General features: G+C 44.6%; 2 protein-coding genes across 2 annotated transcripts; one reads left to right on the plus strand and one right to left on the minus strand.

The window, feature by feature from the left end:
- Positions 1–1,209: 1,209 nt before the first annotated feature.
- On the minus strand, positions 1,210–12,700 carry stl (stall). The gene is made up of 12 exons (XM_064687502.1): positions 12,537–12,700; positions 11,369–11,843; positions 7,949–8,018; positions 6,872–6,970; positions 6,507–6,697; positions 5,092–6,020; positions 4,463–4,591; positions 4,146–4,395; positions 3,610–4,084; positions 3,221–3,547; positions 2,399–3,160; positions 1,210–1,509 (listed from the first exon to the last, which is right to left on the minus strand). The coding sequence occupies exons 2-12, from the start codon at positions 11,588–11,590 to the stop codon at positions 1,439–1,441; spliced, it is 3,525 nt and encodes a 1,174-aa protein (XP_064543572.1). The 5' UTR covers positions 11,591–11,843; positions 12,537–12,700; the 3' UTR covers positions 1,210–1,438.
- A 908-nt stretch (positions 12,701–13,608) lies between these two features.
- Positions 13,609–16,669, plus strand: CycB (Cyclin B). Its single transcript, XM_064686888.1, has 5 exons — positions 13,609–13,907; positions 14,233–14,381; positions 14,442–14,704; positions 14,774–15,708; positions 15,780–16,669. Exons 1-5 carry the CDS (start codon positions 13,872–13,874, stop codon positions 16,065–16,067), a joined length of 1,671 nt encoding a protein of 556 aa, XP_064542958.1. The 5' UTR covers positions 13,609–13,871; the 3' UTR covers positions 16,068–16,669.
- The last annotated feature ends 2,099 nt before the right edge of the window (positions 16,670–18,768 follow it).

An 18,768-nucleotide genomic window follows, 5' to 3' on the forward strand; every position in this document is an offset into this window, starting at 1 on the left:
ACAGGACAATTATAAAAAATAAATAAAATACCAATTGACACACTTTTCGGGATGTTCCAAGCTGCGTGCTTATGTATGGCGTTGTTGGAAATTACGGAAAAACCTTGAGGACAAGTCAATTTTCTGGGCTTGTGACCCAGTTCCACGAGTTCCCTCCCCAACTTGGGCAATGCACCTGGAACAGAGAGCTGGACACACCAAAATGTCAATGCCAAATGACCAGCAATTAGAACGCTTATTAACCACTAATGCGCAGCACTTAAATGGACACCGGCTAAGGGTAGTAGATTCCGATAATGCTTTTGTGCCTCTTTGTTGCATTATTCATGAGCCAAGTCGTGGCCACAGCCGCTTGCAGCTGGTGCATTGAACTTGCAACGCGCCCGACAACGACCCGCCAGCTGGTCAAGTTTTCAATGCAAAGGCCAAAGGCGAGCACAGAAATCACTATACACTAGACACTACACATAGGCACATTTAGTTTTTCCTCAATTTTCCGTTTGGGCTTTTCTTTTACCACTTTTTTTGTGTATTTTTTGGTTGGTTTGCACGGTGCGCGCTTTAGTTGCCGACTGCGGCATATTCAGCATTTTGTAGGTGTTTTTATCTAATTTCTAGCGCACGCACACACACACAGCCTGTCTAGCGCATGTGCATGCGTGTGTGTATGTGTGTGAGCTTGTTGTTGTTATCCTTGTGATATCGAATATTGGTAATGGTTCTGGCTGTTTGCATGCAAACGCCAAAATTGGTAACACAACTGATGAGCAGACGAGCGTTGGGGCATGCCCTGTGGTTGTTCTGTGTGTGGGCGTGGCACAGTGTGTGTGTGTTTTGTGTGTGTGTGTGTGGTAATCTTAGCTGCCTGTGAAATGCGTGCATACTTTTGTGCGCGTGGTGCAGCGTTTATCGGCCAGCCCAAAACAATGCCACACACAATTTGAAAGTCATTTTTATTTTTATTTAAAAAAGAAAAATTTTTTGGGGTCACCTGTATTCTTAGAATGTTAAAAGGTCAAAAGAGCGGAGATTTATATTGCGATTGAATATTAAAGGAGGCTTTTAATTGGAAATAGTATGCTTCAGGCTCGTATATATTGTTACCACGCGTGTAACTCATGTTAAACTAGCTGCTAAAAAAAAGCGAGGCAGCTTATAAGCGCGAAGGAGAATTGAAAGAAACGGAGTACAAATTCATAATGCTGCTCATTTTCAGGCTATTTTCAGTCACATCCACACATGTTTATTTCAGCTAATATATTCGTACAATTTGCAGCTTAAGATTTAAAACTAGACTTAAAACAATAGGGTTGTAATTGAGGACCCTTGGGCGGGTGCGGCAGTCTGAGCAGAACGGCAGCCACATAAGCTACATAAACTACATAAAATACTCATATACATACATACATACATATATATAAAAAGTAAAAACTTATATTTATTTGTTGCTCAGTTCGTCCGCAGAGACGTGTATAGGATTGGATAATTCGATGTTGTCGTAGGCAACGTCTGCAAGAGAAAAGGTAATTCGATGGTTAAAGAATATATATATGTGCAGCTGATTGGATAAATAGACGTACAGAGAGATAATATACATATACAGATACATAAAAAGATGGAGAGATAAATAATTAGACCGGAGATATATAGATAGATGATCAAATGATAGAAAGATAAGTAGACAGATCGATAGAGAGAAAGAAAGATAATTAGATAATGACAGAAAGAAGAGATACACCTAATTTAACTATCGATATATGGTTGCAGTAATAAATAGTTTGATAGATATCTAGATTGGTATATAGATAGATAGATAGATATAGATACTTCACAGATTAAGGACAGATACAGATGCAGATCAGTGTATAGACAGAAAGGTCATCAATACTTTTCTTCTATTAAAATATATGAATATAAAGACAAATAAATATGAGAAAAATAAAGATGCCTAAACAGAGAGATATGGAAACAAAGTTTTAAATAGATGCAAAGATCGAAATGGGAGATGTGCAGAAATATATATATACACATTTATATATATAGAAGAGACACATAGAAATAAAGTAAAAGAATGATTAATATAAAATATATGAATAAACTAGATAACACAGATAGATATCCAGAGAGAGATAAACAGTTATATATATGCATATAAGGGGATAGATATAAGGATAAAAATTCGAAGATACAAAATATATGAATATTAAAATAGATAAATATGAAAAATGCTAGATTTAAATTAAAAGAGATATATAGAAATACTGTTTTGGGGCTGATTAATCTATCAATACTTAGAAAAGAATGGGTAAAATATAAAGATATTCAGAGATATATATACCAATATATAAATATATATATATATATATATATATCCCATGCTAGTTGATCGATTACCCACCCAAATGTTGCCGTTCGAAGTCAATAATACTGCTCACAATGCTATTGAGAAAGTCCTGGGTAATTGTTTCGGTAATGTTCACCGGATCGTAGTAGAGGAAGCTGCGCTTCTGGCGCGGCGTCGCCTCACGTTTGCTCCGGAAGAGCGCCAGGCTGATGTGGGACTGCTGCAGCGGCAGATTGTCTGCACCGAACTCCAGACACTTGCCGTGCACACAGTAGCGCCTGCCCACCTGGGAGCAGCGCGTGCCGATGGGAAAGTGTCCATGGTTGCCGTTCACCAGGTAATAGCGATACTTGATGTACTCGTCCTGGCAGCCGACGCGACAGCTGCGATCCGGTTCATCGATGCTCGCCGAGATCTGTGCACCATGGCCGGACAAGCCGCGCACCTTCAGCTTGTATCTGGCACACGTTTGCTCCGCATATTCCGCTGGGGTTTGCAGCCGTTCGCAGGGCTTCACCTTGTGCGTGCATAACTGTATATTGTGCTCACCCGTTTGCCGTGACCTGACCACCTGGACGCCCTTTGACTCTGTCATGCAATTGGAGTGACAGCCCGACTTCACCTGCCAGTCGGACGCCAGTTCCGATTCGGCGATCAGCGAGGCGGAGGCGGGCGGCGGCGCCGACTTGCCAAACGGATCCTGGACATTGTAGTTGTATTTGTAATCATTGGAGGGAGCTTTCCGCTTGTACGGCTGCGACTCTTGCTGCGGCGTTAACTGATTGTCCTGGCCATGGAAGCTGCGCACGGCCACCTCTGAAACGGGCACAAGGTTGAGACTGGGAATGGAAGAGGGAGGAGCAGCAACTGGCTTACCATTCTCATAGCGATTCCTATGGCTTTGAGCATCCGCGTAGCGCTTGTAGCTGACGTTGTTCTGATAGCTGGGCTGTTGCTTGCTCTCCAGCTCCGTGGAGTCTCTCTGCGGGCTTGGCGTGCGATACGCGCAGAAGGTATTGTCGATTTTGAAGAAGTTGCTGGTCGCATTGTCGCAGGAGAACTGCTCGCAGCGCCCGGCAATGCAGTAGGCGATGTCATCCGAGGCATGATGCTTGGCGCGGCAGGTGGTACCATCCGGAAAAGTCCAGCGGCGCGACTTGGTACCGTTGCTCTTGGTGCGGCAGAACACCTTGCAGGAATCCTCTGTAAGCAATAGAGTACGTAAGCAACATATTTTAAGTGGCTTTGACTGCTGCCACACCCACCAATGGAGGCGCTGATCTGCTGCCCCTCGCCGGTGAGCTCGTTGTCGGACTTGCGCGCCTGCTTGCAAACATGCGTGGCAAAGTCAGCAATGGTCTGGACGGGCACCGTGTAGCACTGTTTGGCTATGCAGGTCTCGAACTTGCGATCCCGACCCATGCAACGCTGGCGATAGTTGAGGCAGCTGCGGCTGTAGATGCGCAGCCCGGTGCTGCCCTGCCGCAAACGCAGTGAGGGTCCGTACAGGCAGCCGGAGTCACAGCCGCTGGCCTCGCCCCAGTCGCTCCAGGTGCTGGTGCCGGGCAGCTCGTTGCCGCTGCTCTTGTACTCCTGCAGCAGCTGGCCCATTTTGCTGGACTCAGCGAAACTGGCGCTGTGCTTCTCATAGCTGGGCTTGGACAGGCCGCTGAGCTGTTTGAGAGAGCTGATGGCCGTCTCCTGCGTGGGACGCAGCACGCAGTAGCCACCGCGACACCACTGCAAAGACCACACACTTTTTAGACCAAAGAGATTTAGATGAGATTAGTTGTTTATCTACCATGCTGTCGCCGCACTCGGTGCCCTCCAGCGCCGGATGCGAGGTCCATGTAAGCCGTTCGCGCTGGCAGTGCAAATCGTGACAAATCTCCGACTTGCTCTGACTGCTCGCATGCACCGAACTGTGTCCAAACTTGAGCATGCACTGCTGATTGGCATCGAAGCGTTCACCAGGCAGCATGCCCTCCGCCGAGTGATCCAGATGCGCCTTGAACTGTCCACGATCGAACAGGCACTCGGCCTGAGGCTGACTGAATTGGGTGAGGGAAAGAGATGGAGTATGGAGAGTATTCGCAATGGGTTGCTGCATTTACTTACGACAGAAACTCCTCTAGATAGGTGCGAGAGCACTTGGACCAGGTAATCTTGCCGCTGCCCAAGGTGGGCGACATTATGTGCAGACTGGGATCGCAGCTGTTTTCCTTGGAATCGTGTCGCATGCCCAAACTGCAAGAAAATGTCGAATTTATAATTATATCCTATCAAATGGAGCACAAGAACATTAATCATTAAAAATTAACACAAGAATGGAACAATAAAAAGGTGATTTTCTGAAAACAGAACATTAAAAATTGAACAGTGGAATTGGAACACACGAAACGAAATATGAGAAACGGAAGCTTGATAGTACAACACGGTAAATGAATGATGGGCCTTTGGAATTATTTGAATTTGAAATATTACAGCAAGAACATTTAATGCTGGAAACCATGAATAAAGCATTGCAAAAGGAGCATTCCAATTTCATTCCATTAAAGATTCAAACGAAACATAAAGAACGGAATAGCGAAAACGGAACAGAACAAATTGAACATTGCATACGGTTGTCGTATAAAATGAAGCATTAGATTCAGAGTATTGGAAATGGAAGATTACTCCCATCATAAAAGGATGGCGGGTCTTTGGAATTGGAATATTAAAACAAGGTCTTATGTATAAAAACTCACTTGTGTCCGATTTCATGGGCGACCACGAAGACGCTCTCAAAGTGCTTGCCCTCGTTGATGGTGCAGGAGGAGGTGGGCGTGCACATGCCGGCAACGGGCGCAAGACCCACCACTTGGCTGGTGACCTTGCCATTCTTGCCAGTCACATAGAGATCCAGTCCAGTGAGGATGACAGCATGATCATAGTGCAGACTGTCAGCATCCGAGGCGGGATTCAGACTCTTCTGCCACAGGCAGAAGTTGCTCAAATAGTTGTCGATGTCGCTGGAGCGACGCAGCTCCGGCGGGTCCTTGCGGAAGATCTCCAGACGCTTGAGCACAAAATTGATGCGCCTGCCCAGCGTCGGATGATGATACAGCAGCTGCACGCCATTGATCATGGCCAGCACAAAGCGTATCAGCTGACTCTCCGTATCCTTGGGATAGTTCTTGCTCATGTGCCGATACAGATCGCTGTCCACGAATATCGCCGTCTCAATGTGCAGCTCGTGCGGCACCGGCCAGCGCCGTGGCGGGCCGCCAATGTGCCGCCGACGACGCGGCGTGCCAGAGCCGCCGGCAATGCCAGTGCCATGATGATGACTATGATGATGATGATGATGACGCGGCTGATAGCGCAGCCGCAGCTGCGATTGTAATTTGCGATGGAGCTGTTGGCGCTGTTGCTGCTGCTGCTGTTGTTGTTGCTGCTGCTGCTGCTGCTCCTGATGCGGTTCGTTGAATTCGTCTGCATCGGGCTCAAACTGCAGCTGACTGTCTAACGGTGTTGTCTGACTCCCGCGCCCCCCGCTCCACCCGCTCCACCCACTCCCACTGCTGTTGTTGCTCTTATCTAAGCGCGCCTGGTAGAGCACATGGGCCGCCGCCCCAAAGCGTGCCGGCAGCGGTTGGATGACAAAATTGCTGGCATTTTGCTGGAATACGCCGCGCTGCAAGGTGTTGACAAATGGCAGTTGTTAAAGGTTAGGTAAGGCTAAGGTTAGGCAATGAAACGATGGAAATGAGACGTGTAAAGCTGCAAACTTAGTAAGGAATAATGAAAATGGAATTTATGCAGGTGAATTATGGAACATAAAAGCAGTTCATATGGAGTATGTCCTTGTTTTACATTCACTTTAATTTCTTATATTTCAAGTGGACTTTACAACGTTACATTCCCTCTTTTGCTCCATATCCATTATTCCAGTTAAAAATGAAATATTAATAAATGATGGAAATGGAACACGTGCTATTGGACTTGAAAATGGATCACGAAAGAGCGCAAATTTGAAACTAAATTGGAACTAAAATATTCATGTGGATGTAGCTCATACAGGCAAGGTCAGACCAGGGGTTAATTGGCTGAGGTAGTTGGAGGATTTGTCGACAGGCTTGGCTGGTGCGGCACGTGCAGCCACAGCTGTTGCAATACTCACCACACTCTGCGCATCGCACAGGTCGAGGGCCGCCCAGGGACTGCGATAGAAGCAGCGCTCCAGACGTTGCAGCAGCTGCTGCGAATGCTCCACAAATTGGGTGCTGTTCGCGTTGCGACGTATAAAGATGAAATTATCGTCAAACAGTTGCGGCGTCTGCTCCAGCTTCAGTTCGGCTTCCACAGTGCCGGCTGCCAAATGCATTTGAATTAATTAAACTTTTCGCATAATGACCGCCAGCCGCCAGACGCAACTGGAGCAGCACGAGCTGCATGAGTGTGTGTGTGTGTGCTGTGTGTGTGTTGCGTGTGTGCTGTGTGTTGTGTGCTTTAGCATTTGCATCTGTGGCATGCATTTAAACTTACCTTGTGCCGCGCTGCGACGCCACCGCTGCTGATGCTCCCGCTGCTGTTCCTCCCGCGGCGAGCTGCGCCGCTCCAGCTGAACCAATTTGAATTCGGGCGCTGCAAGTCAAACGAGCGAACAGGTAAATACAACAGCGTATGCGAAATATGCATTCCATGAATCAATAATAATAATGACGTCGCTCCAAACAACAACTGCGCACATTTCCACGCCTACACCAGCTCCCTCCCCCCCCCCCCCCCTCTCTCTCACCCACCCAACCACATGGCGCGTCATCGATGCCTGGCGCACTTCTGACCATCTTGCTGGTTCTGGTAATAATATGTTGCGGCTCGTTTCGACCGTTCATTTGCCTGTCAGCATTTGGCATTGATTTGAAGCGTTCAAAATAAAACAACAGGAGTATTGACACGACTAGAAGGTACCCTGTACCCAGCGAAGAGCTGCTGTTTACGAAAATGCAAACTTCCTGTTAGCCAACGCTAGCCGGCAGCTACATCTTCTACTCAGCCCAACTTCCATCTTCCATCAGCTCAACTTTATAGGAAATGATTTCTTGAGTAACTTCAGGGTCTTGTCTTCGTTATTTATGAAATTTTTGGGGCATCGGAGTATGTGTGAAAGCTAGTTTATTTTTAATATTTATAGAAATGGGTGCAGGAATACTATATGAGAGGTTACATATTGTAGTCTAGCTCTCATAAACGAAAAAATTGTTGTTCAGACAGATTTTTATTGTATTTACGAAAACGGGGCAAGTTATTATATAGATATAATTTGTCTGGAAGACAAACAGACAGACAGCCAACCATAGCTGCTGGCAAGGAATAAAGTATTAAAATACTATCTACTTTTGCCTGTTGCATACATTTGCTCAAAATCATATTGCCCTAGTTAACCCATTTTCAATAAGTTCAAGGCATAAGCATAAAAAAAACTTTCCACAGACATACTTGGGGCATATATTCCATTGCGCATAATAATAGGCCCCAACTTATAATATATACCCATCTAGGTTGGCTTATGTCAGCTTAGCTAATCTTTCCAATCGGTTGCCCCCGGCCCCAAGAACTTACCTGCCGCTGTGCCAAAGATCAGCGCACGCTCGTGGCCCGCCAGCTGCTGGAGCAGCGCGTTCTCGTCCAGCTGCAAAGAGAAAGGGCAAATGAGAGTTCGGGTTAAATACTTGGCCGTGGTAAATGTGCAAACGAAATGTGTAAAAAGCGCAGTTCAACAAAGCGTAAAAAGAGCAGAGCCATTGGCCCAAAAGGGTTGTCTTCAAAAGTCAGCAACCAAATACCGAAAAACACTTTCACTGCACGCAACAATAGAAAATTAGTTAACGAAAAACCCCATTAGGTTTCCCCCCCCCCCCCCCTTCTTTCTTTTCGCCTGCTCAGCAAACGCAGTCCGGAAAATGGGAAAATGACCACAAGTCGCCGCAATGCAGCTGCATCTTACGCATATCGTATATCGGCATCGTTATCGTTATCGTTATCGTTATCGGCAACGTAATCGTATTTCGGTCAGCGGCTTTTAATCTTTGGTTAGACTCTATGCGTGTGCCCGTTTGTACTATTATTTAATTTAATTTGCTATTACATTTGGAAAAAGCGCGTCGCGGGCCAGCGATGCGTGAAGAGAGCTTCGCTGGGCTCCAACAGGCGCTGCTGGGCCAGCCCCCACCGCCTCCAAAATACTTACAGAGGTGAAGGTGTTGCACAAATTGCTGTGGGCGTTTAAGCTATGGTTAACAAAACAATGCTGCCGAAATGGGGCGTGGCATGGGAGCTGTTGATATTCAAAATCGACGCAGGTGAACGATAGAGAAGTATTTGGAGAGGGTTATGTTCTAGGCTCAAAGCTCACAAATATGATCAAAGTTATATATACGAGTTATCTTCTATTACTTATCGATAACAACTCGATTAATCGATTGTTGTAAGACCACACTTAACGACTATTTGGTAAATTGTGTTCATATTTGTAACGGTTGTCTTCCTGTTAGATATTCGATAGCCGTTCGATTGCCAATCGATAACTTTTCCTATTGCCAGGCAATTCATTCACTCAACCACTTATTAATAATAGTAATAATAATAATAATGTCTCACTTTCCAAATACATGCTCATTTTTTAATTACTTATCGATAAGTGGTCGATTAATCGATTATTTTTAAAGCCCCACTTAACGCACTATTAAGTTAATTGTATTAAACTTAAAAGGTTACACACATGCAATGTATTTTATAGCTGTTTGATTGCCAATCGATAAATATTCGTTCACTCAATTGATGTTTAATCGCCTTGATGCAATTCCCCTCACATTCATTGCCTAGCCATTCATCCACTCACCCACTCATTAATAATAATTATAATAATGATACCTTTTTTGCCAAATAAACGGTTAATTTGAAATTACTTATCGATAAGAAGTCGATTAATCGATTACTTTTGAAGACACTTAACTCACTATTAAGTAAATTGTATTCGTTTCCTAAACAGTTATACACTTGTTTTGCATTCGATAGCTGTTTGATTGCCAATCGATAACTATTCGTTCACTCAATTGTTGTTTATTTGCCTCATTTTATTTCCACTCACATTCATAGCCTGCCCATTCATTCACTCACCCACTCAGCCACTCATTAACTTTGTGTGAGTGCATTCAAACAATGTTCAATAAAACGACACTAATTGGCGGCAAGGGCAACAGCATAAAAGGCCGGTCCATCAATGCCGGAAAAGCACAGCGACAACAACAGAAAACCAACAAGTGTGGAAATGGAAGTGGAAATCGCCTGCCACAGCGTTTAGAGTACTCGAACTCGAACTGGAACTCGCATTCGTATTCGCACTCGCTCGTAACCCAGCTCTGAGCGCTGTAATCGCCCGCCGGCTGATTATGTGATGAAATTTTGCGTGACCCGTGGATAGCGAAAAAAAAATATAAAATCAACAACAAAGAAAAACTACGACAAAGAGCTGAAATTAAGTCACAGAAAATGGTCGGCATCTAGGTGAGGGTAAGCCCTGCCAATTGGCGGTCCAAGAATCAGTAGGTAAAGCAGCATAGAGAGGGAAGAAAACTGGGGCTTCTCAACTGCGACCAATTCGCCAAGTATTCCCAACTCATTTCAAGTTGGGTCAATAACTTGGCATAAACTGGCGACGCGCTCAGCTGTAAATTTCGCAGCAGCTGCCAAAAGTCGCGCCACACTTATTGCCCAGCAGCTGCTGACGCGGGAGTTTCTACGTCTGACAAATCGTGCGATGCATTCCGACAGCTCGTCTATAAACTCTGTGCGAGGGTGGTTCGACAAGTTGCAAATGCAGGCAATGATATTTTATAATTAGATTAGGATTTTGTTACCAAAATGTAATCTATCGATGAATTGGTCAAGATCCGACCGATTTTTATAAGGAATACCTTTCGTATAACAGATTGTTTTTTTCGATTTCGTATTTTTATTTTAATTGTGTTTAATTCAACGATTTATTGAGAGTAAATTTAAATTCCACTTTTTAAACATTTATATTAGTTGAAATGACATAGTTAAAAATAGGGCCTAAAGTGCCATAAATATTGGCTTGTTAGCCTCCCAAATGCGTAATAAATAATATGCCTGACTTTTAATATCGCAATTCTTGTATATAAGTATATATAAATGGATGTGTGTATGTATGTATGTATGCATTAAACGCAGACCAACTTTACTTCAATTCGCTGCAAATTTTCGCCCTTCTATGCGATTCTCATGTATACAAGTAGGGCTTACCGATTTTCATGCTTTGCATGATCAAAGTGTGTTTTTTCTATGATTAACAACTATTAGGTAGCTACCCTCGACCCTGATCAAATTGGGCAGTTGCGAGCTGCAGAATCGCGCATCGGACTTGTTAGAGACAGTTGGACGCCTTTGGGGTTCAAAATATGTGCTGTCTCTGGAAATATGCTCGGAACGGTGACGCGTCCATCAACTCGTGTAATTTGACTTGTTCGACAAAAGTTTTTATTTATTTGCTGCATGTTGCAGTTGAAGTAGACTTTTTTTGTGTGTTCTTCGCCAGCTGCTCGTCGCTTTGGCATTCAATTACAAGAATATATATTGGGCGAGCGCCTCCAACTGTGCGGAGGGGTCATTAAACGCCTCACGTTTCGGCTCCACTTGCTTTAAATTGGTACACTGCCACGCCCTACCCGCACTATGAATATAGTGCACATGCTGACGATTCTTAATTAATCACGCGTTTTCAGTTTTTAGCATAGGCTGCAGTTTTTCCAGCTCGCTGGCACAGACACAATCGCCTGATTCATTTGGCTTTGGTTTGTTTTTTGGGTTAAACATAATCGCCCGATGATCTCAGGTGACAGGTGACGGCAGTCGTGACACAGAATGCAATATGGATGTGTGCTCTTCAGTATTTGGTTCGATGACAAATGTCATTAATAAATAAAAATACATTTCGAATTGCAATCAAATATCTCAACTTACCTCAATGCCATTCAAACTGACGCTGCGCCTGCGTCGCAGCTCAATATGCACGGCGTTGGCGTTGGCGTTGGCGTCGACGTTGACGTTAGCAGCGGCAGCAGTGGCCAGTGTGTCCAGCCAGAGGGCGGCTAAGACAATTAGGCACAAGCGATGACGATAACGATAACGATGACGATAACGCCGACGCTGGGGCTCAGGCTGATTGGCCGCAATCGCAGACATAACGACTCTTTTTCAAGTTGACAACAATTAAGCGATTTGTGTGGCGCCTTGTAATACTATTTACATTAGTTGCTATTGTTGTTGTTGCTCAAGCGGTGGGACTTGTTGTTGTTGGAGCTACCACGCGAACAAATTGCATTGGTTGCAAAATAAATGTTGTGTTGTTTCTTTGTGGTGATTGCCTTTTGATTCTGCTGCGCAAGCTAATTTGACTTGCGTATTTGCGTCATAATTTTTACTTGTGTTACATTTTCTGCAAAACATTAAAACAAACAATTTGGTATTTCACTTAATTTTTCGATTGCAGCAGCACAAGCCGTAGAAGCAACAGGGCAGAGAGAAAAGTGAATGCACGCAGCGCTGCTGTTGGCGACGGCGACGCTGACGCCCGCTGCTGGCAGCCAACTTTTGCGGCAGTTAATTTAACTGTTTATGCACTAATTAATTGCTGCTGTTGTTGTTGCGTTGTTTTGATGTGCAGCAGCTTTAGCAGCGCTTTGCTTTACTTTTTCTACCATGCACCACTTTTTTTTATTTGCCCAATTTTCTGTGAACAGCAAACGCAAGTTTGTTGCTTAAGTCGTTTGTGGTATCGATTGCGCTACTCCGATTAGAATATCAATTGGCCACACTTATCAATTCAATTGGCGCTTTCGGTTTGCATTTCCTGATTGCACCGCAAACAGATAACGATTGCTGGCGCACTTCAAAAAACATTTAAAATTCGCCAAGTGTAGCAGCTGCTGTTAAATAAAGTCGTTCTTCTATGCGCAGGTTTTGTGTTTTCATATTTACACGCATTTATTTTTATTTAAACGCCGCCGTCGCGCATACACAAAACATCAACAGCCGCTCTCAAGCATAACGATTTTGAGTACAATTCATGATTTTTATTACACTTTAGTCCAAATATAAATAAATATAATATAAATCACCGTGTGCAGACCGTTTCAGTAATATTATTTGGAGGTCAGCTCAATCGATTTAACAAATGTTTTATATTTGGTTGGGACAAACAAATAAAAGAACCGGAGAGTTTAACAGAATTTCAAAACTCGAATGCGCGCGGATTACCAAAAGATCTTTTCACGGCAGCGCCACATTCGCGAATGACGAAAAATCACGACTGCGGAAAACTTTATTCATGCAGCGGGCCGCACGATCGCCGCGAGAGCCGACGGCTGCTCGTGAGAGCTCTTGGGTAGTCTTCTTGGGCTGCCCGGGTCTGAGGTTGAAGATTTAGCTATATGCTAATGAGCCAGAGTCGGACGGAAAGGAACAATAGAATGGCACCGTTAACTAAAGCAGCCGAAAAATTAGCAGCAAAAAAAAAATACAAAATAAAATGATAGTAAAGAGAAGCAAGTGCAGAGAACCGAACGGTTCGTTGCCAATTGTTTTCTTGTTTTTTGTGGTCAAGTGCCTGAAAATGATGGGCTAGTCGGCCAGACGAAAACTTGACACTGATCATCACAGTCGAGTAAAAAACAAACTAAGAATTATGCTGCATTTCCGTTCAGCTTGAACGTTACAGCAGCAACAACAACATAAAGAAAAGCATTGTGAAGGAAATCTTAAATCAGCAATGCAAATGTAACGCAAGCGCTAAATTGTAGAAGTACATTTGCCATGAAGCCAGCCAATTGAAGTGATCAACTTTTAATTGATGCAATCAGTCAAAGAGACAATGATAAATCACCAGCTGGAAAATATTTCCATTTTGATATATCTATAATACTCGATTAATATATCAACTTTTAGAATTCACAATACCAGGCTAAAGTTCAAAATTATTTGCAGATAGTTTTGCGATTTAACGTATCAAATTTAAATAATTTGTTATGGGCAGCACTTTTTTATAGCAAGCAAAAGCTGGCTGCTACATGCGTACAACTTCGATTCAGTGTTGCACTTAACAATGTTCATATCTGGGCCCATCTGGTCACACTATTGAGCGCTATTTTCGGATTTACTTCATTCGGTCACATTATTTTCATCATCTTGCGTGCTTTTCAAATCTAAACGGCAGCGATTTGCGTTCGCATCGTGCGCAGAGCTCGAAAGACTCCCAAACAAATTCGAAAAAAAGTAGCAATCGTTGAAAAATTATAAATTTTAAACTAAATCTGTGCAATCTAAAACAAGATACAAAACTAAATTTCAACAATATATTTGCGTTCAAAAACAAAAGCGACGCGTTCAAGTGCAAAAAAAAAGTCGAAGCGTTCTTTTTAATTATAATTATATTTGTGTAAAAGAAAAAGTAAATAAATATACAAACATGGTGAGCACAGCGCTTAAAATGATCATGGACGAGGTAAGAATACATTTAAATGCACATTTTTATCTAAGATTTATTAGGCAGTAGCAGCAGCTAACGCATTGCGTTGGCAGCGACGCCGCCGCCATTGCGGCGTCTGCGTCGGCGCAGCAGCTAAGCACAAAAGAGAGGGGTAAAAAAATGCCGTTTTGTCTAGCGTTGTTGTTGCTGCTAATGCAGCAGCGGTAATCGCGCTTGGCGCCCTTTTTGGTGCTTTTTGGCAGTCTAGCGGTACTTGTACCGCTAATTGCATCTCTCCTCTGTGCACCGCATACAAAATGGCCGCCATGCATTGACCCCATGCGATCTTGAATTTTTGCAGAATGCAACGGAGAAGTACAATAATGTCCAAGTGAAGAAATTGACGGTGCCTTCAAACGAGGCAAACCACACAAAGCGCGCCGCACTCGGCGATCTGCAGAATCGAGGACTGAACCGTGGCGTTGTCTCCAAAGAAGCGGCACAAAAGGAGTGAGTTATAGGAGAATAGTAACAAAGAATAAGAAAATTTATTCAACATAAATATCGCAGACTGAAAGACGTGAAATTGGCCAAGGCGCGTGTGGACACACACTGGAAGAAGCAGCCGCTGGGCGTGAGCAATGCCAATGCAGGTGCAGCCAAAACAACAGCCGCCTCCTCACTGATGCGCTCCAACTCGATGCGCACCAATGGGCAGCAGCCCGCTGCTGGGGTGATGTCCCGCCAGATCTCGGCCAGCACGCTGAACGCTGGACGCACCGCTGCAACGACAACGGCCAATGCAAAAGTGGCCGCCGATGCGAACAACAAGCGTAAGTATCCAATCAAAAAGCACAAAACATTGGCCCAGCCCAAACCCCACATACCCTCCCAACGTACAGTTGCAGCTGCAGCCAAGCAAAAGTCCATCTCTGACGAGAAGGTCAACACGCTGCGTCGCGAGGACAGCAACTTGTCACGCAAATCGCTGACCAAGCTGCGCGCCGCCCTGGCCAAGCCGAATGTGCCTGCTGCCGCGGCAGTCAATGCACAGAAGAAGGAACCGCTGGTGCCCAGGGCGCAGCCCAGGACTGCAGCAAATGCGCTGGCAGTTAAAAAGGATGCAGCTGCTGCTGCAGTGCACCTAAAGAAGGAACCTATGGCCCTGGCCAGGCTGCCCAAGATGCGCCCCACACCAGCCGTGGCTGCCACAACAGTTCCATCAACCTTATCGCTGGCCGGCAAGAGGCTAGCAGAGGTGGAGGACATTGATGCCGATGATCGGGAAAATCTGGTTTTGGTATCGGAGTATGTGAACGACATTTACGACTATCTATATGAACTGGAGGAGCAGCAGCCCATTCATACCGATCATTTGGCCAATCAGCTGGAGGTGTCGCACAAGATGCGCGCTGTGCTCATCGATTGGATCAACGAGGTGCACTTGCAGTTCCATTTGGCTGCCGAGACATTCCATCTGGCCGTGGCCATTATCGATCGCTATCTGCAGGTGGTCAAGGATACCAGGCGCAAGTATTTGCAGCTGGTGGGCGTCACAGCTCTCTTCATAGCCACCAAATACGAGGAGCTCTTCCCGCCGGCCATTGGCGATTTTGTGTTCATAACCGACGACACCTATACGGGTCGCGAGATAAGGCAAATGGAACTGCAAATACTGAAGGCCATCGATAACAATCTGTCGCGTCCATTGCCCATACACTTCTTGCGGCGCTACTCGAAGGCCGCCAGCGCTGAGGATGAGCATCACGCCATGTCCAAGTACTTCTTGGAACTGGCTGGCATGGACTACGAGCTGGCCAGCTATAAGCCCTCCGAGGTGGGTTTGATTCTGTTACCAAGGGTTTATCTGGTGACTTGATGATTTAATTTTGATATCTTGCCTTACAGATTGCAGCTGCCTCGCTGTTCCTGTCGCTGCACTTGCTCAATGGCAACGCACGCGCTGCCACGGGCTTCAATGACAAACACTGGACGCCTACTCTGGTGCATTACTCACGCTACACGGCCGCATATTTGCGTCCGATTACACGGCAAATTGCGAAACTGGCGCGCGATGCGCCGACTGCCAAATTGCGGGCCATTTACAACAAGTATCAGGCCAACAAGTTCCAGAAGATTGCGCTGCGTCCCGAACTGAGCGGTCCGCTCATGGACTCGATTGTGGGCAAGAAATAGTAGATGCCCCACACTCACTACGTGTCGACTTTTGGCCCGTGCAGTTATTGTTAATATTGACTGCATTTTAAGTTTAGTTCAATTTGTTTTCTATTTAAATTTGTGTATTTTTCGTTTCGTGTTCCTCACTTTATGTGCGAATGTGTGCGTGCGTGTGTATAATAATCATTATATGATCCTCATCATGATTACGTTTAATGTCCTCTCCTGTGCGCGTCTTGCATTTGTCTCATCGCCGCTTTTAAGGTGATCAACGGCAAAGGCAGTCCCCCTCTCCCTGCACCCCTACCATATAACAGGATCCAGTCCATCGCAGGCTCAACAGCTTTGCTTTATTTGGCCACAAGTTGTTCGAGTTTGTCCCTGGTCTGTGGCCCGCGTCCCCCTACTGATGATATATACATATATATTATATATGTATGATTGTATGTGAGAAGATGGTTGGACACTGAGAGCACCAATGAGCAAATTTTATATAAAAAGAAAAAAAAAACAGAAAAACCGGTGAGCAACGAGCGCATTTGCTGGCTGAAGATATCGGCGTTGCCTCTCAAAGTATTTTAAGTTACTTTCCCAAAAAAAAAAAAAACGAAAAAGAAAAACAGGCAACAAATTCGCCATTTTACGCATATATTATATTATATTTAGTTTAAGCAATTTGGATTTGGAAATTGTGCTCTATGTATTAAATCAATTTATAAATATAAATATTTAACGAAAATCCAATAAAATTCCCAGCGAACTTGCGAAAATCCCATAAAATATCCCGCCAATTTGTTTTTGTAATCATAATTTCCCTCAGGGAATTGCAAATAAATTAGTACTTTTTTGGACCTCCCTTGAGCGTGCTTTACCAAAAAAACGTGCAGCTGATGAGGTCTGTGAGAAAGTTGAAAACCGGAGCGTAACATAAAGGCGAAAGGCAAAAAAAAAAGGCGAGACGACCCCTGCGCAGTCCTTATCAACTCCCAGATACACACAACCGTCTAAAATCAGACAATGGCAGCAAATGGGCATTGAAACTTGGGTTGCCTTTGCTTTTGCTTTGCTGTCTCTTCTTTGATCGCAGGTCAGTTTTTCCGCCCTTATGTTTCGACTTCATTTGCTGGCTGAGCACATGTGCGTGCGTGTGTGCGTGTGTGTGTGTTTTCTCTCTCGTGTTCTTGTTTCTTTTGGGCTGCTTCATGGCAATTGCCTGGCGGCGTCAGCATTGGCTCGACGTCGTCGCTGTGTGCACGCGCACGTGTATGTAAATGTGTTGCGTACGTGCCTGTGTGTGTGTGGGTGCCCATGTGTGCGTGAGGCTGACTGGCACCGAGAGCTCGACTGCGACTGCGAGTGGCGGCGACTGCTTTCTGCGGCCGCTGTTCGCCTGTTCGAAATTTAAGTTTGACGGTTTTATAGCTCCCATTAATTTCGACACTTTTACGAGCAAACAAATGCAATAAAAAGAAAGCAGGCCCGGCCCGGCCCGCCAGCAAAACCAACAACAACGTGGAGCACACAGCGCCAAGCCCGAGGCCTAGTAATTTGTGCCTCTCCCATGGAAAGAAAAATCGCAGTAATTTTTTTCTTTTTGTCTTGTGCGCTCCCCGCCAGGAGCCAGTTATACCCGTGTCCTGCCGCACACAGACACACACACACATACAAATTATTGGATATGGGCATCTGCTACAGTCGATTGGGCTCGTTTCTAGCCTTGCGCCTTTTTCTGGTTGACTGTTAACCAAATATGCAGAGCGTGAAGTGAGCGGCCGTACCCGGCTATTGAACTGTGGCGGCGCCGTTGCTGATGAGTTGCTGTTATCCTGACGGGAGCGTCTGGTCAGGTAGTAGCTGCAGATCCCGCTGAGGGGTTGCAAGGTCACTGCGAAAGGTTGTGAGAAGAAGGACAGCTGCTGCTGCTGGCGGATCAGCTGAGACTTTGCACAGATTAGTTGAAAGGACCTCGTCCTCCTTCCCGTCTGTCTGTCTGACTCGCTGTCTGCTTGTGACAGGATTTTAATTCGTAATTGCCAGCGACAATTATTGGCCAATGTTTACATAGGTCAACCTGAATGGTCTCTTGGGATAATGTAGAAAATGGTTATAGTTCTATAATGCTTGATCAGATATCCAACTTAATGTGAATATATGAGACCTGCTTCCTGATCCGAGTAATTTTTGACGCAACTGTTTACATTTATATATGATATGCATATTCAAATATGTATGCTTTAACTATTTTTTTCAACTTAGGGAAATAGTTTAGATCAGATATCCATAAGTTGGAGTTTCTATATGTTTTAGTTTGTATAGAACAGTCTACGATAGCTATACATACGTACTATATCATCCACATTATAGACTATATGACAGTCGTAAAAACAGATTAATGAAACATTGGGGTCTTCCAATAATAGCTATATTTCAGTTAAGTTAATGTTATAAGTCTTAGACGAGTAAATCCATCTTAATGGGAGTATTTTTCGAAGTGATAATAGCCGTAGATGACATAGAATCTACGAGTGTACATTCTATTCAGGAATACCTTAATGTGTACATTTAGTTTCGGGATAGAAACTTGTTCTTAAATGGGACCAACTGTCGATAGTTCAGTTAAGAGGTGATCATCAATATGGTTGTTAGTTCGAGTTCTAGTAAATACGAATATATTATGATTTCTGTCTATTTATCTATTTATCAAATCCATAATGCCAGC

Source organism: Drosophila montana, unplaced genomic scaffold, assembly GCF_035044405.1.
Source record: "Drosophila montana isolate Dmon_TW-CO22-7 unplaced genomic scaffold, ASM3504440v1 contig_3200_1, whole genome shotgun sequence".
Taxonomy (NCBI): Eukaryota; Metazoa; Arthropoda; class Insecta; order Diptera; family Drosophilidae; genus Drosophila; species Drosophila montana.

Bases quoted from the DNA above. Each gene is read 5' to 3' on its own strand.
- stl (XM_064687502.1), bottom strand. From the start codon at position 11,590: ATGTCTGCGATTGCGGCCAATCAGCCTGAGCCCCAGCGTCGGCGTTAT. The intron at 8,019-11,368 runs GTAAGTTGAGAT...TTCTCTTTGCAG, and splicing joins TCAGTTTGAATGGCATTGAG to CTGGACGAGAACGCGCTGCT. The intron at 3,548-3,609 runs GTGGGTGTGGCA...TATTGCTTACAG, and splicing joins GCAGATCAGCGCCTCCATTG to AGGATTCCTGCAAGGTGTTC.
- CycB (XM_064686888.1), top strand. From the start codon at position 13,872: ATGGTGAGCACAGCGCTTAAAATGATCATGGACGAG. The intron at 14,705-14,773 runs GTAAGTATCCAA...CCCAACGTACAG, and splicing joins CGCCGATGCGAACAACAAGC to TTGCAGCTGCAGCCAAGCAA. The intron at 15,709-15,779 runs GTGGGTTTGATT...CTTGCCTTACAG, and splicing joins CCAGCTATAAGCCCTCCGAG to ATTGCAGCTGCCTCGCTGTT.